The sequence below is a fragment of the Vulpes vulpes genome, chromosome 3 (assembly GCF_048418805.1).
Source record: "Vulpes vulpes isolate BD-2025 chromosome 3, VulVul3, whole genome shotgun sequence".
NCBI classification, from domain to species: Eukaryota; Metazoa; Chordata; class Mammalia; order Carnivora; family Canidae; genus Vulpes; species Vulpes vulpes.
This window is the reverse complement of record NC_132782.1, coordinates 146777561-146803505: the sequence shown is the minus strand read 5'-3', so window position 1 is coordinate 146803505 and position 25945 is coordinate 146777561. Positions and strand designations below refer to the sequence as shown.

The following is a 25945-nucleotide window of genomic DNA, read 5'->3' as shown; positions in this document are numbered from 1 at the left end:
CTCCGCTTGAGACCTTTGCCCTCGCTGTTCCACCTGCCTGCAACATCCTTCCCCCACCTCTCCACCTGGCTGTCATCCCAACTCCTTCCATTCTCAAGCATCACCTCTTAGTGAGGCCTTTCTTGGCCATCTTAGAACAAATAGCAACTCTTGCCTTTGCAGCTTTTCCTGTTTTTCCTGACTCTGCTGTATTTTCTACATTTTCCTTCTCACTCTTTGACAAACCATGTATTCAAATGGAGTTAATGTTAATTGTCTTGTCTTACTGTATGGATATTCAGGAGTGTATGTTGCTTAATACAGTGTTTTGTTTTTTAAATTTTTACTATCCCTTCTTTCACTGTTTTGCTTATTTATTTGGTAAAATTTTCCTCTAAAAACAAAATATTTCCAGGGGCCTGGGTGGCTCAGTCAGTTAAGCATCTGCTTTTACTCAGGTCGCGATCCCAGGGTCCTGGCATGGGGCCCTGTGTCAGTCTCCCTGCTCAGTAGGAACCTGCTTCTTCCTCTCCCGCTGTCCCTCCCCCTTTTCATGGTTTCTCTCTCTCTCTCTCTCTCTCTCTCTCTCTCTCTCTCTCTCAAATAACTGAATAAAATCTTTTTCAAAATTTAAAAAATATTTCTGTAAAAATCATTCTTTTAATATTTGTCTTAACTACAGTCACATGTTATTGTACTTAGGCTTTACTACCTTCTGGTTTCTATACTTCTACTGATTTTTTTTTCTATTCCCTTGTATCTTTTGTATAACAGACTAAACATTCCTTATTTTTCTTTTTTCTTCAGCGATTTGAGGACTATACATTCTATTCTTGATTCGGGGCTATGGTCATCTTTACATTTTTATCAACCATTATTGAACCTTTTTTCTCTGTTTATGATGAGGAAAGCAGGATTCCTAGCTTTGGCCAAGCTGTGACTACTGATATGTAACCATCTCCAGTTTTCCCTTCAAGAGAAACTATGCTTTAGGTGGTTGACATAAGGACTTCTATGGACAGAGGAGCACAAAAAATCATCCGTGTGGAAAGGGGAAAACTTTTAGCATAGCCCAGGCCCAGCCTGGCCCCAGATTCCTCCTAGGAGTCTCAGTCCTGAAATCTTTGGCCGAACTGGCTGCCTATTAGAGTCACGGTTTCTCTTTTCACAGCAGCATGTATGGTGCTCAAATGTTCAAATATGTCACATAACTGGGGAGAGGGGCTTTCTCCTGCTTTAACACAAAGCAAAGCACAATACTGGAATTTAAAGACCAGAGGAAGGACACCCGGGTGGCTCAGCGGTTGAGCACCTACATTCGGCTCAGGGCGTGATCCTGGAGTCCCGGGATCAAGTCCCACATTGGGCTCCCTGCATGGAGCCTGCTTCTCCCTCTGCCTGTGTCTCTGTGTCTCTCATGAGTAAATGAAAATAAAGTATTTTTTTAAATACATACATACATACATACCAGAGGAATTCTCAGGTCCTGGACGTGCCATGACCTCTGGTGATCACCCCCTTGGATGTCATGGTGGGAACTACCAAAAGAGACTGTGGTGCGGTGTCTTACAAGGGCTGTGCTACGATGGTGGAGAGTAGTGAGTGGAACTGAGAAAGAGACTGTTGAGCTGGCATAGAACTGAAAAGAAGCATTTGTTAGCACGCATGATATAGTAGTTGTGAGCATCCTAGAAAGTATTAGAGTGGGTTTTTCCAGGAGATAGAGGCCTTAAATTAGTAGGCATGGTTGTGGAAAGATAACTTATACAGTTAAATCCAAGAACCATATCAAAACTTTGAACTCTCCTGATTGAAAGCAAGGACTTTAATATGCTTTTATTTCCTGCTCCTTAATATTTTCTAATATGATCTGGAATTAGATACATGGATTTTTATTAATACATTTTTCTTTTTCTTATTAAAGATCTTGTCTTTCAAGAATAATTTTCACTCTTGCAATTTAATTTTGCTATATCACCACTCTCATTTGAAAGAAACCTACACATTTTGCTGGTAGCAATGTTCTCTGGAGTTCTATTATACTACAATTTCTTCATTTCTGTCTTTCTATTTTCCATTCATTTCTTCTAGAGTCCATCTTTGTGTAAGACCCCATGATATGTGTATAATTTGAGCCTTTGACTATCTTGATAATTTCCTCTCATCACTTTTAGATATTAATAAAAGTTTAGCTTGGCTGTCTCTAACTTTATTACTCTCCACTGAACTTCAGAGGCTTATAGCTAACTATCTACTGATTATCTCACTTGAATTTTTTTTTTAAGATATTATTTATCTAGGGTCACCTGGGTAGCTCAGCAGTTGAGCGTCTGTCTGGCTCAGGGCCTGATCCTGGGGTTGTGGGATCAAGTCCTCCTTCGGGCTCCCTATGAGGAGCCTGCTTCTCCCTCTGCCTATATCTCTGCCTCTTTCTGTCTCTAATGAATAAATAAATAAATATTTTTTAAAAGATTTTATTTATCTATTTGAGAAATAAAGAGAGCAAGAGCAGGGAGGAGCAGCAGAAGGAGAGGGAGAATCAGACTCCCCCCTGAGCAGAGATCCCAGGACTCGGGGATCATGGCCCGAGCTGAAGGCAGATGCTTCACCGACTGAGCCCCCCAGGTGCCCCTCCACTTGAAGGTTTAAAATATATCCCAGGTTATATCAGATAATGTAACTGTGTCAGCGTGAAATTTCAGGGCCATAATAATGGCACTTGCAATATGCAGGAGAATATTTTAGTTCTTGGGAGACACATAACTCTAGTCCTCAGGAGATGCATGAAAGACGGAGGGCCATCTTTCCTTTGTGGTATCAGACACAATAATAGACATCGTGGCAGTTCTGAAAATGTGCCCCCAGATCTGCTGTGAGGAGCATAACTGACTGCTCCAGTTGCTGCTCTTTTTGATCCACCCCCATGTTCAAGACACGAACACATGGCCCGTAGGCTTCTCCCAGCCGTGACTCTGCACAGTCAGGCTATTAATATAAGCCCATTCCTACAAGCCCGTGAACTGGCTCAAGGACATCCCACTGGTCAGCACTTTCTTTAACTATCTGGCCCTTACGCCCAGGTGGCTCAGCGGTTGAGCATCCACCTTTGGCTCAAGACGTGATCCTGGAGTCCCTGGATCCAGTCCCACATCGGGCTCCCTGTGTGCAGCCTGCTTCTCCTCCCTTTGCCTACATCTCTGTCTCTCTCTGTGTGTCTCTTGTAAATAATTAAATAAGTAAAATCTTAAAAAAAAAACAACAACTATGTGGCCCTTTAGGCTCTTCCTCCACAATCCTCCATCCTTCTTCTCCTTTTCCTTCACAGAGACTCAGGCTCACCCTCCCTCCTCTTGCTTCTTGCTTCCTCCACTTTTATCTCTCAAAATTTTCCATTCTGGCTGAACCATGGGCAGTTGCTTTTCAAAGCCCCCCAAGCACACTCCTGCCTTAGAGCTGGGTACCTTGCAGCTCCTTCTCTCTGGGACACTGCCTCAGATTTCATCCTTGCTCACTCTTGGACTTTGTTCAAGCTTCTGCTCAAAGATTGTATTTTCAGAGAGGGCGTCTTGAGCCACTTATGGAAACTAGAACCCCCATCTCCATATTCCCTTTTCACTTTACTCTGTTTTGTGTCTTTTCCTGATATTTATCGTTATATGATATATAGGTATTTGTTTGTTTGGTGTGTATCTTTTCCCCCCTGAATGTAAGTCCCCTGAGAAGAACAAGATTTTTTCTGCTTTGCCTGCTGCTATATCCTCAGTGACTCTAACAGCACTTGACATAGAATATACCTCTCAATAAATAATCGTTTAGTAAATGAGTGGGAGCACAATGGTTTAGTTAAAATCCTATTCCCCCAAATGCTATAGACTGTTAGTCTATCACCTTCTGTCATGCAAAGTCGCTAAGGAAAAATCTAGAGTAAACATGATTTTTATTCCTTTTGTTTAACTTAGTTTCTTTGTTGGATACTTCTATGATATCTTCAATCATCAAAAAAAATTTTTTTATAATTTCCCGAGGTATGTTCAGATGGGCTGAATGGTCCCATGTTATAAGGAGGTGATATTCATGAAGGAACATTTTAGGGCCTTCTCCTAGTTCCTCATCGGTTTCTGGTGTTGCTCTGTTTCAGAGTTCAGTGCTTGAGTTAGCAGAGAATTATTTTCCTATCTAGTCCATCTATATCAGATCCTATGGCTGCCGTGACAAATGATCGCAAATGTGGTGCCTTCACACAAGAGTTGATTCCCTCACAGTCTGGAGACTAGAAGGTGTCAGCAGAGCAGCAGAGTTTCATTCTCTCTGGAAGCTCTAGGGGAGATTCGATGCCTGGCTTCTACTTCTGGTGGTTCTCGGCCACATCATTTCAGTTTCTGCCTTTATCTTTATATCACCTTCTCCTATGTATATCTCTGTCTCCTCCTCTTCCATCTCTTATAAAGACACTTGCCATTGGATTAAGGGCCCACCTAGATCATCCAGAATGATCTCATATCAAGATTCTTAATCACATCTACAAAACCCTTATTTTTCCAAATAAGATAATATCCACAGGATCTGGAGATTAGAAGATGGACACATCTTTTTGAGGGCATCATTCAAACCACCGTGTTATCCATGCTACAATTAAGATTTCCTTCAAAAGATTAGCGAATCACATACACACATACACACACAAAAATGATTAGTAAATCACTGATTTGTGCTGTTGCATATTGCATATACCACAGTGCGCCTGTATATTTGTGAGTATATGCATTTGTGATATGTGAATGAACATATGTAGGGGTGTTTGGGGGGTTTTGGGGATTTTTTTTTGATATTTCAAAAGGAAGCATAAGAGTACCCGATAACCTGGGTCTACAATTTAGATATTCAGGATTTGTATTAAATGATACAGTCAATTGTTTTTCAGGCAAAACTTCTCCCTAGTTTTCTGCTATCAGCTAGTAAATTTTGATATAGTAATTTTTATACATTTTAACATGCTGTATAAAATATTATCAAAGTTTCATAACAAAGTAGCATAAATGGATGACAAAAACTAAGTATCATTTCATTTATTCATTAAATACACATTTCTAGAATGATTGCTATATGCCAGGCACCATGCTAAGTGTAGAGATAAGTAAGACATACATTGTACTCAAAGATATTAAAATATTTTAGATGGGTATAACATAATGTAAATGGCTATACGTCAAAAGAGAAAATAATAGGTATCCAAAGAGAGAATGAAATCAGGTGGCGTATGAGTCAGGAAGAAAGACAAGAGAAAAAAATTTTAGGAGAGATGTGCACTTAAAAAAATTAATAGACTATTTTTAAGAGTGGTTTTAGGAAAAAAAAAAAAAAGAGTGGTTTTAGGGTCAGAGCAAAAGATTGAGATGAGAGGAAGCTACAGACATTTCCCAAATAACCCCTCTTTGCTGACACATGCTCCCCACCACACACGTATTGTCAACATTCCCACCAGAGTGGAACATTTATAAAGTTGATGAACCTGTACTGCACACCGTGCCGCCCCAGGGTCCATAGTTTACATTATGGTTCATTCTTGGCGTTACACATTCTATGGGGTTGAACAAATTTATCATGACATGTGTCTATCAATATAGCATCATACAGAGTAGTTTTACTGCCCTAAAAATTCTCTAAGCTGTATGTATTCCTCCCTCTCTTCTCCCCGCTAACCCTGGCAACCACCGATCTTCTTACACTTTCCATAGTTTTGCCTTTTCCAGAATGTCATATAGTTAGACTTATACAGTATGCAGTCTTTTCAGATTGGCTTCTTTCACTTAGTAATATGCAATCAGTCTCCCCCATGTCTTTTCTCCCCCCCCCCATGTCTTTTTATGACTCGATAGCTCATTTCCTTTTGGCACTGAAATTACTCCATTGTCTGGATGCACCAAAGTTCGTTTATTCATGCAACTACTGAAGACTATCTTGTTTTCTTCCAAGATTAAGAAATTGTGAACAAAGCTTTTTTAACTAACCACGCACAGACTTTTGTGTGGACATAATTTTCAGCTCTCTTGGGTAAATACTAAGGGGAACGATTTTTAGATCTTTTGGTAAGAGTTATGTTTCCTTTTGTAAGAAACTGCCAAACTGTTTTCCAAAGTGGCTGTCGCGTTTTGCATTCTCACCAGCAATGAAGGAGACTTCCATTTCTCCACATTCTTACCAGCATTTGGTGCTGCGATGTTCATTTTGATCCTTTACCACATATGTATGAAATGATTGAATAAGTAGACGTGCATGAATTTTCATGCATGTGTAACTACCAGAGGCAGAAATCTGTGTTAAGTATAGGCCAAAAATTATGTGGAAGAAATCCTAATATATTTGGAGGAGTAAAACTGCAAATAAACATTTGCTAAGTGCTTCCTGTTTTTAAATTTATACATTAAAAACTGCTCTTTGAAAAATCAGCATTTCAGATTTCACAGGATCCATTCCATGCATCCACTTGCACAAACAAAAGGAGAAAAGAACAAGAAAGAATTCTAGCAAGACGGCCAGCGGCAGGTGCTGGGATTTGCTTCCATGAAGTGTCTTTCTTGACTTTCACTTTGCTTTTGAGGATAGGCACAGGGCTTGAGAAATAACTTCAAAGAAGTCTTCTGGCCCGCTATGTTTTGCCAAGCTGTCGTAGCTTTCTCAAAGCTTTCAAAATTATCAAATACCAACATACATCTCCCACACTATTACTTTATCAGGAAAGGACACCGCAAACAGCATCACAACTTTCAGAATTTTTTATCAGGTCATAAAGCAGCTGCAGTCAAACGGTGATGCCTCCACTCAAGCTGTAACAAGGCAATGTCAGCATTAAGATGTAACGTCCCACAGATGCCAGTTTTAGCAATAGCTGTAATAAGTGTCAGAGGAAACATTATCACATGGTACCTCTTTCAAGTTGGGAATGTGACTTTTATCAATCTTTGAAAGTAATGGTTTGACTTCGAACTTCATGCCACCATAAGAAAAAAAAAATGGCTTGTTCTTATTTGTACTGTCCTGAATTTTTAATTAGCTTTGCTCTTTTCTTTTGCATGTTTTACCTCCATCCATAGTCATCATCCGTTTTAGCTTCCAGATGGGGAGAAATTGCTGGGATTTTCTTGAGTTCCTATGACATTTAAATGGTCCTCCTGATATTTGACAAGCCCTACAGCACTGCCAGCGTGGATGATATCTATTGACTGTCCAGTATGTAAAACAAACAAACAAACATCAACTTCTAATCCCCAAAGATTAAAAAATGTGAAAAGGATGGTTCATGTTTTTAAGGTGCTTGTAGCTTAGTGGAGGATAAAAGTACACACAAGTGATGAAGAGTTACATCTAATAGTGTTTTGCAAATCACCAAGGCCTTAAGATGTATTGTTTAATCCTTACAATAACCTGACAAGATTATTTTTGTTTGTTTGTTTGCTTGTTACCTGACAAGATTTTTAAAGATAAGAGAATTTAAGGTAACATATTAAGAAGTAACTAATTTCAGTGGTTTTCTTTAAAAGACTCTAGGCAAAGCTAGACTAGAGTCTAAGTTTTGTTTCTCTAAATCTATTCTTTCTATGACACGGTGGCTCTAAGAGTCTAAACTAGAAAGGAAGACGGTTTTAAAATGAAGAAATTGGTAGACTCCACAAGGAGAGGTGACTTAATCTGGTTGCTAAGGATAAGAGAGCCGACGTAACCTGGAAAGCTGGCAAGAGCAAGGACAGAGGTAGTGTCAAGGCCCTGGGCTTTTATTTTCTGGATCTGGTAAGGCCCACTGGGTAGATTACTACTGCAAGGACTTTTTTTTTTTTTTTTCCTGTAAAAGATTTTATTTATTTATTCATGAGAGAGGCAGAGACACAGGCAGAGGGAGAAGTGGGCTCCCTGCAGGGAGCCCCACGTGGGACTAGATCTCAGGACCCCAGGGTGCGCCCTGAGCCAAGGCAGACACTCAACCGCTGAGCCACCGCGCCCCACCACTGCAAGTACTCGTGATCACAGAACTCTATGGAGCAATCTTCTGAAGGTTTTCAGTTGGGCAAAATCTGAAAAATTAAGAGTAATGTGCCAGTCAGGGAAGAAAAAGAAACAAGAGCATTGGATTGCTTTCTTTTTTAATTTTTTCAGTGTAATGGCTTCTTCTTAGGAACCTGCTCCTCCTAAGAAAGGGTTTTTAAATTTGAGGGCTGTCTTAACCATTTTGAGATTTATAATCATTTTATACTCTTTGGAAACTAAAGGGTTAGTACGTCTTCCAGAAGACCTAATGCCTTAAGGTGATTTCTACCAAAGGTTATTTGTTCTTTTGCTCAATATTTAAAATTATTCACACCTCCCCATATATGTGTCATAAAGTGAAGACATATATGTGTTTTTTTTTCTTATTTACTATTATGAGGAATGTATCATTTGTTTGTGTAAGAAACCAACTAATTAATTCTCTGATGCTGGCATTTCCTTTTCTTTATTTATTTCTTTATTGAGAAAACACTCTATGTCAGGCTTATGCTGCATAAATTTTTTTCACAAGTATTATTTCATTTAATCTTTATTTTAAAAACTCAGAATCCTGAATAAGAGGAATTTATAGTTCAGTAAATTATTTTCTTCCCCCAAAGTCACTCAATAGGCCAAATGACAGAATTGATATCTGAACCTAAGCGCTCTGATGCCCAGTCCCTCATTCTTTCCACAGTCCACTCACACTCTAACCAGCATTCATCACCTTCTAGAGACCAGACACTCAAACTGATGTTTGCGTTTGTATCTTTGACTGTACAGGGTGTGTGGGTAACATAATCTATGACTTGTTTCCATCGTGATGGAGTTAAATACAAGAACTACACACAAATCAAAACCAAAACCAAAAAAAAAAAAAATTAAAAAATTTAAAAAAATTAAAAATAAAATAAAATAAACTTACAAAATTTTTTAGGAACAAAATGTTCTGCAGTACGGGGTAAATGCAGAATACAAAGTATTGACAACTTGCTGGAAAGCTTATAGACTGCTTTAGAATACTAATCATCTGTCATTTCCATGCTGCATGCAGTCTGGGTAGCTGTTGGTAAGCTTGAATAAAATCACCCAGTATCTTTTGGCTTTGTTTCAGCTGGTAGATTCCTGAGTAACCCAGTCACATAAAGCCAACATCATGAAATATGCATGTTGTTGAACTATTTAGTCCCATATCACACTTTCGATTAACACATTCTCATTAGATTTTCTAAACACCATGAAGGCAATTCATGCTTCGGCTTAGCCCCTCCTTCAGATCCCATAGATCCCCTCTACCATCGCCCCCACACCCCCACCCTTTCCGTCTCTTTCATTTGGTCCTGTTTTTCTTCCTTCTCTGTTTTCTTCCTTCTCCTTAGTCATTATTTGTTGTTCTTTGCTGCACTTACTTTAACTTACAGACTTCACTATTTTAACATTCATCCTCTTTGCTTCCATTAAAAACAATATTCACAACAAATGTTGCCAAATTAATGCGACAGATGAGAAATTTAGTCTATACTTTCCAATTTAACTTTCCTTAAACCCCTCTGTGTGGTGACTGTCAAAGCATGTGTGGAGGACAGTAAATGAATTTGGATGGCAACTGGATGTGGATTTTTTTAAAGATTTTATCTATTTATTCATTAGAGACACACACACAGAGAGAGAGAGAGAGAGAGGCAGAGACACAGGCAGAGGGAGAAGCAGGTTCCTTGCAGGGAGCCCGATGCAGGACTCGATCCCAGAACCCTGGGATCATGACCTGAGCCAAAGGCAGATGCTCAACCACTGAGCCACCCAGACACCCCAGATAAATTTTAATCATAATTTTGACTTTTACCAAATGGATGGCCTTAGGAAAATTATTTTAAGCTTTTCAGTCTCAAAGCTATATAATACTTATACCTACCTCATGAGGCTGTGTGACACTGGTAACCATAAATTGGCTAACATACATTGCTTAGAACCATGCCAAGCACACAGTGATATATAAGTGCTAATTATTATTATTACCTAATTCCTAACACCAAGCCTAGCATTGAAAGAAGGCCTATAGGTAGTACTTTTCTACAAATGGAATGGTAACAAACATGTTTTTGGATTACTGACTTGTCAAAAGGTTGGATACGGGCTCAATGCACAGAAAGTATAACTGGGCAGATGTAGAACATATTAGAAAAGCAGAATCAATAGGACATGGTGACTGATTTTATGAGGGGTTTAAAGGGACAGGGAGGAATCGAGAATGGTTCCCTGGTTCTTATTTGGGTAACTTGATTCATGGTGATATCCTGCACTGAGAAGAGAAGCAAGCTTTGGTCAGAAAGAAGGAGGGCTTGGGATTAGAGGATTCAAGAACTAAAGAGTCCTTGGCTGGCTCAAGGAACAAAGAGACCATTTGATCAGTGTAGATGTTCGTGTTAGAAAAAAGGCTTATTGCAGTGGAAGGAAAAAAAGGTGAGACTAGTGGGATGAAGAGGGTCTGGTCAGTAAAGAAGTAAGTATAAGAAAATCCTTCAAGAATGTTGACTGTAGGGCAGCCCGGTGGCTCAGCGGCTTAGTGCTGCCTTCAGCTCAGGGCGTGATCCTGGAGACCTGGGATCGAGTCCCACGTCGGGCTCCCTACATGGAGTCTGCTTCTCCCTCTGCCTGTGTCTCAGCCTCTCTCACTCTCTCTGCCTCTCTCTAATAAATAAATAATTTTTTTTAAAAAAAGAATGTTGACTGTAAAGGGGAGGAGAACAATAGAATGTCCAGAGGATTACTGTGAAAAAATCAGGATGTTGTATCAGTAGCTATAGTGATAATTCATAACCAAATGCTATAATTTGCCAAGTTCTAGAGAGCAAAGGATAAAAAAAAATCTGATTTAAGAATAGTTTTCCTCTATCTGGGGAAATAGGAGATATGAAGAAAAATTTTAAAAATATGAGAGTATATACTAAGTGCTAAATGTATGGAATTAAAAATTGTAAAATTGGCGTTCAGTCTCAGATATATTGGTGTGGGCTGGAATATTTGGGTATAATTTCAAAAAGGAGGTAAGATTTCAACTTGTTCTTGAAGCAGGGCCAGGATTTAGACAGTCAGGAAAGGCAAGGGGGAGATGGAGTGACTAGAGCTTCAGACTTCTGCATGGCAGTTGGTGATTAGAGGGGTAGACTGAGAAATGTTTATTCAGCTCATTTCCTTATCTTTACTGGAAAGGTGGATTTGTTCTAAAGCTTTTTCTGTGTCCTGCATAATATCTAGCAGTGTGGTAGATGCCAAATAAATATTAACTAAATATTTGTTGGGTAAATGCTGATTATATAGGTAGCTGACAGATAAGAATTTGCCTGGAGTAAGACTTAAATGGGAAAATTAAGGTATTAAGCCCCAGAGAATCTATTCTGAGTCACAAGTTTGGACTTTTGTAGAAAATATGACACAATAATTTGGCCTGAGTAACTACAGAACTCATTCTATGGAATTTAGGAAGAGTAATAGCTGAATATATTATCCCCATAAAATCCCCCACCCATCATTCCTAGTTTTTCCTGCCCTTTTTTCCTCCAGTATCAAGAAGAAATTTTAATTCAGTAAGAGTTTATTGATCACCAATAATTTCTCTGGTTCATGGGCCTTGGAATTTATAATCTTATTGGAGACAAGCCCCGCGAGAGCCGGGCTAAGACAAAATCACTGGACAGGGTGTGGATAAATGGGATATTTATTTAGAGGAAATTGGAAGTGAATTCAAACTTGGAGTAGACAGCATGAACAAAGGGAAGGAGAAAGGGAGGAAGGAGCTGAGGGTATTGTGGGGACAGTCACACGGCGTTGACAAAGGGTTAGAACTAAAATAGCCCTAAACCGTCATGGTTGATGACTTATATTTCTGTGACTAATGCTTCTATCCCATGAGGAGAGACTATCTAGTGTCTTGGAAAAAAAAAAAAAAAAACCTACAAGCTCCTCTTCTCAGCAACTGAAGAGACACTGAATGGTTCAGTGAGTTTTTAAAAAATAGACCCGTTCATTTCTTTTGAATTTTCAAAGTGTCCTTGATGGAAGGCATGTGGGACTAAGTACATTTTTAACCCAGCCTTTTGCACAGATATGGGCATTTAGTCTCCCTGTGCTAAGAAGAGATAGAGATGCCACAGTAAAAGCTGTAGCTTCAGATTAGTTCAGTAGGTAAACGGTTCCTTTTCTGAGTTACCTACAAATCCCTGCCTCCAAAGGCCGCAAACAAATTCCCCTGAAGCCGTACTTTTTAAACACTCATGTGTGGCTCGGGTTAGAAGGGGACACTCCTTTAGAGGTCCAGCTCTGCAGGAGCACAGCCTCTGCTGGTGAGAGTTAGAGCCCCCTTGCCTGCTCTCATGGAGTTGCCCAAGTCTGAGGCTGCTCTACTTAATTCAGGAAACCTTTGCTGATAAAGCCCCGCTCTCGTCTCACCTGTTATTTTTAAGCTCGGCCCTCCTCTGCTCAACACACGCACACCTACTTCAGGGTCTTGAAACAGGAAACTTGGCACACAGAATACCAATGGTGCCTGCCACGCCGGACTCGAAAGATTTTTATTCTCTTACATGTCCTTGTATATTTGTGTTTTCATTCTCTCCTCTCTCTGGCCTTATTTCTTTGTTCCCAATATCTCTGCACGATAAAATTAAATCCTGGACATTGAGGGTCAAAATAGACCTTGTGTGTTTGAGTGTTTATGCTCAGAAGGCATGTTGCCTAAGACCCCATTTGGGATCTGGTTTCTTAAACGTGGGTGGGGAGAGTCCTAGCACATTTTTTGGTACAAGCCGCTGGTGCCCTTAGCATCTATATATCCACACCTAACAGAGGCTGGAGACATGCTTAGGTCCTCAGAGATCGGGGAAAGGGAAGTAGGAGAAGCAGGAAAAAGAACACTTATTAGTCAGTGGCTGAATCTGGTAACCTTGGCAAAAACAAACACACAAAAAACAAAAACCGAAACAAAAAAAAAAAAGCCCTTCAAGTTCTTCCTTTATAGATTTCAGATTTTGCAGGCTGCGTACCTAAGATGCCTCATCCTCATAAGATAATATTCCTCATGAAGAGGAATAAGCAAAACTGTAGCCACATCTGGAAACAGATTATACTTGCTTCTTGGTTCTAGGACACTAACTCGTAGAAATCTCACGATCAATTGCGTGAGTGTGTGTGTGTCAGTTGATTTATTCAGTTATTATCACTCTTCCACTCGCATTTCATGGTGTTGAGCAAATAGTAAGCGAAGAGTATGGAGGTTATTTTTTTCACATTACTCTCAATAAATGGGTTTAACCACAATACAAATCTTATAATCCACCTCTTCAATCCCGCTGGCAATGGGACAAATCCAGTAGCTTTAGAGGTAAGCCTTCAAATATACTTCTACTGCCAGACTGAAGTTTGTTTTAGGAGAAGTCAAGGTTCTGCGATCCTTTGCATTCATTGGAGTGTTCTGTTTCCATGGTTTCCAAGAGTTCACTGAAATTAGGCTTTCAGTGTTTAGAAGTTAATGATATGGGGCTCTGGTAAATTCCTTCCCTCTTTCCTGTATTGTGCTCAAGATCTGTAGACTGCTGCTCCGGAATGTGTTTGAGGGTCTATTTTGTGGGCAACATGGGTTTTCCCCGGCGTGCCTTTTCTAAAGAACCAGTGGTAGATACAGGCTACCTTCAGTCAGGATGTATGAAGCCCAACTAGGGTTGCTTTTGGCAGCGTGAAAAATAAAATCACGGTTCTTATTTTTAGTGAAGAACTACCTTTGGAGAGATTAAGAAGGGGGCACCTAGGCTTGGGATTCTCTGCCCTTTGTCGGGGAGAGGTGCCCTGATGAAATAAAATCCAAAAACATAGAGTTCCAGTGAGTGGCCTCACTTTTCTAGCAGAAAGAAACAGCAAAAACAATAACAAAATTTTCTGATTATGGTGGGAGCCCTGGAACAGTTTATGTCGGGCCCAGCAGTACAAAGATTTCCAGAATAGAGCTGGAGGCTTTATTAGTTTGTGAAGCAAAGTACTTGATTTCTGACGTTACCGTACAATCTGTTAACCGGGTTTCTGTGTGCATCCCTAATTCTGAGGGAACTTCAAGTGGTTGCTGAGGGTCTAATCACCCCCTAACATACATAATAAGGAAATACCAACATGGTCTCTGAACCTGAATGTGCTGTCTCTGTTGTCTGGGGCTCCCACTCAAAATCCGCAGCTGTCACCCCTCATGAAGATACTGAGTTGTTTTTTTTAATTGGCTTTTGTTCCCTAATGATGTATGAAGCAGCGAAAGAAAAATGTCAAAAAGAGAGAAAAAGAGAGAGAGAGAGAGAGAGAGAATGCGAGAATACATCTGTGACTGCAAGGAGCTGATCCAGATGACTTGGAAGATTTTTTTTTTTTTTTTTTTTTTAGGCAAGGGAACGAAGCTCCAAAGTGCATAGATGTGAGTTGTACTGCATTTCAGGGATCTAGGAAGCACCTCACCTTGTACTTGAAACAAATTGGAAGCAGCTCAGGGGATGGGGGTTACATACCGAGAGGCACAGAGCCACATTTAGTTCAGTCGTGGCCACGGTTTGAGAAGGGTTTTCAAGAGGAGCTTGATAGGAGGGAACAGTGTAGTTGACTCTGCTGAAAGTCAAGAAGGTGGGACTCCCCGGGGGTGGGCGGGGGGAGGTCTGGAGCAGGAGGAGAGTTCTGGGCCATCAAGTAGTACCACCAGCAAAATGTGGCAGCAGGCAGATCCAGGACTCCTCAGCATCAGGTCTGAATGATTGCTTGTCAGGCAGATGTGTTTGTAAACTAATGACTTTCACAGTGTGATGAGATTCGAAATGAAGCCTAATTGCTTCCACCGATTTAACCCTTGGAATGCTTCCAGGCATGCCGATAGCCATGTGTCTTTAATCATGTAAGCTAATCACCTTCAGGCATTTATCAGAAAACAGTGGCTTAGAGCAAGTCTGGGGAGCATTGCTGTTGCCTTATGAGGTTTACACTTCTGAGGCTGTCATCCCTTCAAATAAGGACACTGAGAGGTTGGCCATGGTGCCCTTAAACTAGTGTTTGTTAGTAGCAACTGACACAAGCAATTACATGGCTCTATAATTCAGAAAAAAATGAATTAATATTTATGGTTTTTTTTTTGTTTTTTTTTTTTTTTTTAGTGACTTTAAAAAAAAAAACTCTTAATGGTAGCAGAGTGAAAGGAGCAAGTCACCTTGATCCTTCCAAAGCCATCATGAACTTCAGTCTGGCTCTGGAAGAAAGTCAGAATTGGAAAATGGCCTAATAATCAGGCCAGTCTGATTAATAGTGACAATTAGTATTGGACTATAGTGCATAACCAACTGATTATGAATCATTTGAGCACTTTAGGTAAATTTTCAATATAGGCAATTAAAATGAAAAGACTCATGATGCTTACATAATGACTTCATTAAATTAACTCAGTTCTGAGGTTGGAGGGGAAAAAAAATGTCAGAAAGAACCAGCAGAATTTAACTTCCATCCACTTTTGTTTGAGAGAAAACTGGAGAAAATACTTAAAAGATACAAATACACACACACACACACACACACACACTGAAAACAGGTCGTTCTTCTCGGAAAGTGAACTGTGTTGCTTTGGAAGAAAGAGCTGAAGGTCGGAGAGAGCTTGTATTTGCACTGGACGAAGGAAACGTCGCCTTCGGTTATATTCTTCTGAATTGTGCATTGTTGAAGCTAAGAGAACTTTGTTGTGGAGTCGTCTGGAGGGGACGGACATTTCAAAGAGATAAATACTCAGTTCTGGTCCATAAGCAATTGACCCAAATCATTAGCTTCATGATAAAAAGACAAAAGCTGGAAGCACCTCCGAATACTGCGGGGCCCGCGGGTCAGGGGGGCCAAGCTGCCTGTAGGTGAAAGGCTCGTCCCCTCGCAGCCTCGACAGTTTTATAGGATCAGACGATGGGAGTGGGGGGACCAGGGTGGCTCTGGGGCAAGGGCGGGCTGAGACATCCCACAGCGAAGTCAGCTTCTCCTGGGGGTGTGGACTCAGAAAGTCACGTTGCTTCCAAGGCTCATCACCTGCTACCTGACAGGTGCGTGGCTTCGTAGTTGACAACGGGCCTTGTTGGGGAGTCGGACAGACCCCCGGGAGCCCGGCCGGCCGCGGGGTGACAATGGCCAGCACCTACTCGGCACTTCAGCATTTCTAAGAGTCCACGGGTGACCCCTTAGCATCCTCCATCCTTCTCACGAGCTTCAAAGATGAGAAAGGAAGACTCCAGGAGTGAAAATTATTATTTGTCCAAATTCACGAGACCGGTCATAGCAAAAACCAGGTGTTCTGGCTCCGGGTCTTTATCCTACATAGGACCTTCTGTTCATCCATCCCTGTTTCTTAAAGACCTTCTCTTCCACCTTCTCTTCCACTAATGGCCTTTTCCCGAAGGAACCCGCACAGTCCCTGTGTTCTTTTCTAGGCGCCCGGCAGTGGAAGCCGCTTTACAGTCTAGCTTACGCCCGACCATGCTTCTTGCTTTCAGTCCGCACTTCCCTCACCGGCAGACTGTGGGCTCCCTGTGCGGGTGCCCAGGTCGCCGACTGCCCCTCCAGCTTGCCAGGTCCCCTGTAAGGCCCAGCGCCCTCGCCTCCACTCCCTGGAGCCCAATGACACCCCCCTTTTTAATTTTTTTTTTTACTTTATTTAATATGTAGTAATAGCCTCAAAGACGGCAATGAAGCCTAAAGACAGCAATGAAGCCCTCTGAGCTGACGATGCCGGGAGGTCGACCTGGCACACCCACCAGCTAAGCAACGTACTTGCGAGCTTGAGCCTCGTTTGACACAGAGAAATCACAAGTTCACAAACGGTGTGGACTCCTGGAGTCACGCTCATCTAGGTGAAACCAAATGTTAAATCCAGAAAGGCCAAAGACTACGGTAGGAATGCAGGACTCGTTGCCGTTTGTCTCTCACACTTACCTGCAGGGTTTTACCAAACCTGCTGCGATCTGGAGCGGTCCTCGGCAGCAGGTGACCCTTCAAGGTGTTTCCAGAGAGTTTAGGGGGCAAGCGTGTGTGTGCACCGCTTCTGTGTACATGTGTGCTTCTCACAACATCCGTTCACCACCGTCCTCCCTCCTTCCAGTGTAACCCAGGTCTTCCCATCTCCTGCCCCTTATTTCTCAGTCCGTTCCCACCACCCACCCCCCCCCATGGGTAGGACTTGGGCTAAAGTGCTGGTTCCATCCATTGCGGACAGGCTTGTCCATCTACCGAATCCAGATCAAAAGGGCCTGACTCACAGGGCTGTTTCTACCAGATGTTATGCTCTGTAAACATCATGTGTTACAGAAAACTGCCTCCCCCAGAATTTTATATAAAAGCAAACAGATCAAAATGAGCCTCCCAGGTGGTCTCTTGGGGAAGAAGAAGTCTTAGAATCCCCATCACTTTGTTGTCCTGCACTCTTCTGATCCTGACGATGTTCTTTGTCTGCCTCGCTTGATTCCCAGCTCCGATGGCACTTTCCTGTTCTCAGGGACTGTGCTTCGTTCCCCTACATGTGCCATGTTAGCCACACTCTAGAAGGGAAGATGGTTCTTCTTTGCCTGCTACGTCCTGGTGGGTCAGAGGCGTGTTAGGCTGACTTCCATGTAGCTTGTCGACTCCATTCTCATTACTTATAGTCCTACATTGAGTGCGGGAATTTTTAGCACTAACCAGTAGGTCTTCCTTCATTCGCTCCAGCAGACTTTTCTGGAATTTCTGTCTAGACATCCAACTGGAAGAGTCCTGGCTCCTCAGGGCCTACTTGGGTGATGTGGGAGTCAGCCTCTCCCAAAAAGGGCAAACTCTGGAACCTGAGAATCGAATGCTACACCCCCCCCCCCCACTAGCTTAGAGACTGGCCATCTCATGCAACCCCGCTGATCCTCGGTTACCCAGCCATCGACTAGATACGCTAATGCCAGCCACGGATGGCTCCACGAGTAATGGAAAGATCACGGAAACACCAGGAGGCTCTCATGCAATATTTACTTCTTCTTTTTTTTTTTTTTTTTTTACTGCTACCTTCTCTGTTACCGCCCCACAATTTTTCACTATTTTTTGCTCCCCTCAAAACATGCCATTCAGGACCAATCTCAGTAATAAACTCTTGAAGCTTTCACTAATAATAACCACTTCTATTGCCTTAGTTGGCTTCAGCTCTAAGCTCGTCCTCTTCCCTGGGTACCCGCAGCTCCAATGCTGATGACTCTCAGACCCGCCACAAGGGCCACCACAAAGCCCTAGTGCTGTCACTCATTAGCACCGATGCTCCCAGCGTCACTCCTGCCTAGATAGGAACTATGGCTCCGCACTAACTAAAAATTGAATGTCTGAGTCTTAGAGGTAGTTCTAAAAATTAGTTCCCATTGCTACTGAGTGACTAGAGAAGGAATGGACAAACCCAAAAGACTATCTTAACGTGACTAGAAAATGTCATTTCATTCCAGCACTGCCTCAAGTTCCGCAGTGTTATTTTCATAGCGTCCTTTTGACCTTTGGTCCCATGTGCTGCCATGAACTCAGAGAGCCCTGGGTTCCTAAACTGTCACTTCATCCTTTGTTTTGTTTAATTTGCTATTATTTGCTAAGAACCCAAGAGCTCGTGTTCGTTTCCATTTGATAAAAAAACAATAGTTGTCTGGTGAGTCCAGTCTTGCCAAGCACAGCATTGACTTCAGTCGAGTTTCTCAGCCTCCTTAGTCAGCCACTACCCTTTCCATGAAAAAGCATAGGATTTTTAAGAAGATGATCCTTTCTAATTGGATATATTATTGCTTCGTGCTTAAGAACTCCAAACTAGAAAACTTGAAGGATAGCGAAGGATGATCCTCAGTTTTCTGTTCCCCTTAGTCCTCCATATCTAAGCTATCCCAGCCACCTAGGCACTTTTTTTTTTTTCAGATGTTTTGATGGATTCACCTTATCTTGTTTGTTTCCCACTCTTTTTACATTTGTACTTCTGTACCCAGGGCCTATAATTATTCTTGAATACTAATCTCTCTGCTTTCAGAGCATTGCACCCTAGGCATAAAAATGTGCTGTCTCCTGGTATCAGACCTAGAATTCCCTTCCCAGCTTTCATTCCCTGTAATAACCCAACACCACCTCCACTCAATGTCCTTCCATTATTCTGCAGTGTGTACTCTCCAATTTAGTGTGTAAATTCTTCCTATAATTCTTGCTACAAACTATAGGCATCCCTGACTCTTGGCCTTTACTAAGATCATCCCCCAACTTAGACTTCTTTCCTCCTCTCATCTTCTGCCCCATTTCCTCCACACCACAACATGAGCTCATCAACTCATTGCTGTCTTGTTCACCACTATATCCCAGTATATAGAAAATTTCTTGGTACGTGACCAGCATTCAGCCAATTTATATTTATAGACTTACAGACTTTCCCTCAAGGCCCACTTCAAAAATAATTTCCTTTTATAAAACCTACACTATTTTCTTTGCATTCTTACATAATCCACATTCATCTCTATTTTTATCAGCTGATTTTAAGTTCCTTGAAGATGAAATTCATAACTTGCCTCACTTTGCATCCCTCAAGAGTGTCCTGATAATGTGAGGAAAGTAAATGTCATGCTTGGGGGAAAGGTCCCTAACAACACAAGAATGACTCATAAAATGCATTTCTCTCCTACTGTTTGCCAGTCCCTGTTTTAGATCTGAGAGGGTGACCTACATGAACTGGAGTCTATTTTTTCACTGTTACTGGTTATCCATATAATCTCCTCATTGAAACACTTAGGTTCTCTGAGCTTTAGACTTCTCGTCTAGGAACTAAGAGGGTTTAACTAAATTCTAATGTCCCTTTCAATTGTAGAATTCTACGAAATCTAAATATTTATCAGTAGATTGATGAGTGACATTCTTTTTTTTTTTTTTTAATTCATGAGAGACACTGAGAGAGAGGCAGAGACATAGGCAGAGGCAGAAGTAGGCTTCCCACGTGGAGCCTGATGTGGGATTCAACCCCAGAACCCCCGGATCATGACCTGAGCCAAAGGCAGATGCTCAACCACTGAGTCACCCAGGCATCCTGATGAATAATACTCAAAAAGTACTCAGGACTGTCTGTTTTCAGTTTCTATTCATTTATTTGTTCAACAAATGTTTATTAATGTTCCCATGTAATTGTGTGCGCTAAAAACACCTGAGGTACAGCAATGAGCATAACCTATGTGCCCTGAGATACCCTGCTTCTCATACCATGATGCACTGGGTGGCCCAGTAACCAAATTCCCTTAAATTTCTTTGATAAAAGTAAAATTTTGCTGAACCTTCCACCCCAACTCCAGCTAGCTGGTATAATCATTCTCAATAACATAAAATATTGACTTTGGAAGAAATTGAGGCAAACAAATAAATATGCCATGCAGATGTAACTTACCTGGGGCTTCTCAAAATCTATGGTTTTAAGCTATTGCCCTGATGACTACTATTATGGAAAAAGTGAAAGTTCAACTAGTGGTTCTGAGAGCCTTTCCCTATATTTAACTAGAGCAGCAGCTCCATTTACAAATGTGTTTTGCATCTTGAAATTATACTGTTGTTTTAAATAACCATTGTTCTTTAATTCCATTGAACTAATTGGAATTAAAATAAAATAATAGGGAGGATGCTATACATATAAATGTGTTATGATTGGGGAATCCATGCTCAGTATGTGTTTTAATGATATCTCTAAAATGTAACACCCATTATCCTTTGATAGCCGAAGGGATTGTGGTATTGAAACTTTCAGAGATCCTTCAGAGCATCTAGTGGTACAACATTAGATGCATTTTTCTTCTTGTACTTGAACTTCCAGAGAGCTCCTAATGCCATTAAGTTCTTTATCATGACCCAATCACACATAGCAACTGATAAACTTGTAGTCAAAGAGAGAGCATATTGGGTTTGGTTTTTGTTTTTGTTTGTTTTTTGGTTTTTGTTTTGTTTTTGTTTTTGTTTTTGTTTTTGTTTTTTTGACATCCATGAGTACTTCTACACTGGGTTTTTCCAAGCAAAGTGACTTTAAATTTATTCTAGATTTTTGGTAGTTGAAAAGAGAATTAAGCCTATATCACAGAAATAAAACCCAGTAATGATACTACGGAAGTTCAAAAGTAACTTTCTTATGAAGCTCCAATCGGCACCAAAAAGCATTTATGTAAAGGATTCAATATCTTATTCAGGACTTACTCAGGACTAGATAATAATAGTGCTTTCCTCATATGGATCACAAAGCAAAAACAATTAAGGATAGAGCAAATAAAATAAATATAGTGTAGTCTATGGACACTAAAAGAAATCCAGTGGAGGATCTCCTAATACTGAAATGACTCATTTACAAGCCAAATGCGACATGAGCATAATAAAGAAAGGCATTGAGCAAGAAGCACCCAGAGACAATCTTCCATCATGATATGCTTGTCCATAAGATATCCCACAACTCATTTCACCAATATGTGGGAGGAATGACCTCTTTTGGGCTTTCCCAGCCTTGATTTACTTTTTGAAAAGGAAGGATGTTCTTAATCTAGCTTGAATTCTGGGTTGAAAAGACTTTGGTGATCTCCATACCTTTTCCTCCCTAAGACCTTAAAAGTGGCTTAGCTGGTATCACGCTTAAAAACACTCCTTCTTCCTGGAACTGTAGCTAGAAGATATTAGCCAAGACATTTTCCACAAAGGAATGTGGAATGTCTTTCCTTTTACCGTGTTCACGTCAGGCCCTGACTGGAACTGTATGCCGAGGGTTCCAGCAAGCTGGTTCCCTTACTCTGACTCTCATTATGTTCACAGATGCCTTTGGCCTTACCTATTACAATTGTATTAGAAACTGAACCTCAAAGATTTGAAAAACTAATCTTCAGCTAATGGGACTTTTTGATAAGTTTAGAGGATTTATCCAAAGTTGGATACTTTGTATACTTTCAAAGTTAGATTTAAAAAATTGATTTTGTAAATACACCTTTTGAATTAGCAAAATTAAGAAAATCAGAGTCACTAACCTAAGATTTCTGGTCATCTTTTGTGCTTCTTTAGTCTCTGGGTAAACAAATACCATCCTCTACCTTAAGATGCCAGATTTAGAAATCATAAAGTTTACTCAAAGCTGTTGTTTTGTTTTGTTTTGTTTTCTTATAGTCACAATATTCTTCTCTGTGAGGATGGGCATGCTGTGGTGGCAGATTTTGGAGGTGAGATTTCTATGAATAATACCCCAAATGACATCAGTCCTCTTTCTTCATTCCTAGTTGGCACCAAATATCGTTATGATGAATCTGAAAATGGATTTCACACTGACAGTTATACTTTTCTAAGTCATTCAAATTTCAGTGATCCTGAATCTTAAAAGTATATTGTTTATTTTCAGTTTTTCATCTTTGATATCCCCAGATAAAAGAAAGGAAGTGAGCACTTAAATAAGGTGGGGGTTTCTTGGGGTTTCAAAATTTTAGCTGTGATTTTGACTGTTTTTAAACACATTTCCTTTGACATGAATTCGTTTTTTTCTCTCCCTCAGAATCAAGATTTCTACAGTCTCTGGATGAAGACAACATGACAAAACAACCTGGGGTTTGTTGCTGCTTATGTTTCCTATAATTATGAAACAATTAAAATGTGTAAACTCAGCATGAGACGAAGTGAGATGAGAGCAGCGTTAGCTGGAACCATTCTCATTGTCCCAGGGGCAGGATAATGTTTTATGTTTTTATTTTCAGTAAACCCTCAAAAGAACTCTTTCAAGGCTCTACCAAAAAAATAGATTAGATATATATTTGGAAAATGAGATGGATAAAATAATACAGAATTTGTTTCAAATTTAACTGAAAAAGTACATGGCAGGCATGGCTAATTGGCTTTCCTTTTTAGATCTTCTGATTAAGTAGTGAAGTTCACATTCACTCAGTAACTAACTGTAGAATTTGTAAATTCTATTAAAAGCATCTATTAACAACTTTTTTCTACTTTAGCATCATAAGGCAATATGTCCTATAACCAAGCATTAATGTTTAAGTAAAATATGTGATAACATCTGAAGCAAGCATAATTGTACTCAAAATGTCTGCAATTAAATTCATTACCTGCTGTCTCCTTTGCTCCCCACATACCTCCAGAAAGTAACTTCTTTTTCTAGACTCCCTGTGTTATTTAATTACCCAACTTTGAGGTAATTTTCCATTCCTTCCTTCCTTCCTTGCTTCTACCAACTTTGTTCACTTTTTCTATCTATGTTTGTATGCTTGTTTTAATTTCAACCCAACCTCTTATCGTCCACTTCAGTTCAGGTCTCATCATCTCTTTTCTGGATTAGAAGTAAGATTCTATGCCCAATACTCCCTTCCAATTCATTCTTGGCAGCATCAGCCAAGTGTTAGGTTCTGACAATTAATCTCCTTCTATAAGCCATCACAGGTACCCACTACCAGGGGCACCTGAGTGGCTCAGTTGGTTAAGCATCCAATCAAATCTCTTGATTTCCGCTCAGGTCATGATCTTGGGGTCCTGGGATCAAGCTCTTCATCAGGCTCTGCTCAGTGGGGAGTCTGCTTGAATTCCTTTTCTCTTTCTTCCTCTACCCTCCCCTCCATGTGCTCACACACACACACTCTCTCTCTGTCTCAAATAAATAAATATTTAGAAAGAAAGAAAGAAGAAAGAAAGAAAGAAAGAAAGAAAGAAAGAAAGAAAGAAAGAAAGAAAGAAAGAAAGAAAAGAAAGAAAGAAAGAAAGGAAAAGACACCTACTACCCATAGGCCAAAATCAAAATTCAGTACCTGACAGCCTCTTGTCCTCCCCAGTCTGGTTTAGGGCCCCTCTGTAATCTCTTCTCTCACAGCTAGTTCTCTCAAGCCCCCTCTACCCCAGCACACAAGCCTCCTAGCCATTCCCCAAACATGCCATTCACCTTCACATCCCTGTGATTCTGCTAGTATGCGTTTCTCTCCCTGGATAGCTCTCCATTCCCCAACTAGAAGGAGTCTACTCATCTTGCGAGGCCCAGGAAATTTTATCCATTTTAAGTGCCTTCCTTTCCCTAACATGCCGCCCAACACCCACTGCCTCCTCCCCATTTACTTTTCTGTTTGTGCTTTTGTGCATTTTGCACTGCTAATTTAAACTCTTATTCATTCACTCTACAAACTTTTACTGAAGACCTACCATGTATCAGGCACAGTTTAAAGGGCCAGAAATGTGACATTTGAAGAAAAGCTTAGTCCTTGATCTCAAGGAGCTCATTTTCTAATGGGGAAAACATGGTAATAAGCATATAGATTTAAAGCAGTGTGGAAGTTCGGTGGTAAATAAGGTGTGACAAAGAGTCCTGGGAACTCAGGTAGGATGAATGGAAGTAAATTCAGTGTAGAGAAAACAGAAGGGAGTGGCAGATAGAATGAACAACAGTATGAGCAAAGACACAGGGGACAAAGAAATAGCAGACTTCCCAGGGGAACTTCAAATAGGTTGGCATTGCTGGCATGAACTGTGTGAGGAAGACAGTAAAAGGTAAGCTAGAGAGGAAGGCAAGAACCACATCATGGACATGTTGTATTGTGATGCATGCTCCCCCCAGTTAGATTTCACTCATTCATCCAACGAATATTTATGGACTACCTACTAGATGCCAGACATTCTTCTAGGCACTGGGAATATTGCAGTGAACAAATTAACTTTCATGTTCCTACGAAGCTAACATTCTACTAGAAGGAGTTAGACACTGAACAATTTAGCAAAATATATGTTAGTAGCGATAAATGCTATAAAGAAAAAACAAAGCACAGCATATGAATGTAGAGTGGCAGAGGTGCCATTTAGACAGAGCAAGAGGGAAAGGTAACATTTGATGAGAGATCTGACCAACGGTCATCCATGTGAGGCAGGGGGGAGGGGGGTGCAATATAGACGGAGGGAGCAGTAAGTGCAAAGGCCCTGAAGCAGGAAGTTCTCTGTGTGTCAAGGACAGAATGACTGGAGCGCAGTGAGCAAGAGGGGAATGGTAAGATATGAAGTACAAGGGAGGTAGGAAGAGGTTCCTCTTTCTGACAGGACACACAGTACCTGGGACATAGAGAGTGGTAAGTCAACAGTTCTCAGCCCTGGCTGCACATTGGAACCACGTCAGAAACCTTTGAAAAAGCACGCCACTTACTTCCAACCCCCAGAAATTCTGATTTCATTGGCCTGCAGTTGATCTTGGGTACCTGCATCTTTTAAAAGTTCCCTCAGGTGACTCTAAAATACATCCAGACTGGCTAAATAAACTTTGGTTGAAAGAAAATTGAATCGAATGTCACCAACAGCAAGCATTTTTTTTTTCTTTCCTAGCAGTGTAGCCTTTGAGCACAGCCCTACTCTAGATTTATTTTGAAGGCTATTTGGTTTCTTACTAGTTATGTGGCCTTGTGTAAGTTGGCTAATTACTCTATTACCCCCCGTGGGAAAATGGGCATATTGCATGCCCACTCCCACTTACGCGATGTTGCGACACAATGCATAGTCTGCTACGTAAGTGGAGGCTACTTGGGATGTGAAAGCGCTTGAGGAAGAATTGCATATAAGCCCCATAATGGGAATATAGATATTCTTGGAATGCTGTAATTATGCATGATTTCAAAATAAGGTAGACACTTCAAAATAATTATCAGCAGCCAGCTCTCCATAGAATTTTGGGGACAGCAATCAAAGAATATCGGTTTCCTTCAATGGAAGCACAAAGAAAGGAGGTGTTTGGCGAAGTTCACTGAGCAGGTATATAGAGCCACGGGATGTTAGAGCTGGAAGGGCTTGCCTCCTCTGTTTTGCCCTTGAGGAATCTGAGGTCCAGGAAGCACATGAGATTTTTCCAGAGCTGCCCAAGCAGGCAGTAGTAGAGCTAGAACTGGAAATTTCATCTTGTGAC

At 40.8% G+C, this 25945-nt stretch overlaps 1 protein-coding gene across 6 annotated transcripts in view; it reads left to right on the top strand.

Moving 5' to 3' along the window:
* Positions 1–25945, top strand: part of TNNI3K (TNNI3 interacting kinase) — a 283998-nt gene that overhangs the window by 161383 nt on the left and 96670 nt on the right. For all 6 annotated transcript variants that reach the window (XM_026018089.2, XM_072754868.1, XM_072754869.1 and 3 more), the window contains 2 exons: positions 22189–22241; positions 22568–22620. In XM_026018089.2, the coding sequence (XP_025873874.1) occupies positions 22189–22241; positions 22568–22620 (106 nt within the window). The remainder of the gene's footprint in view (positions 1–22188; positions 22242–22567; positions 22621–25945) is intronic.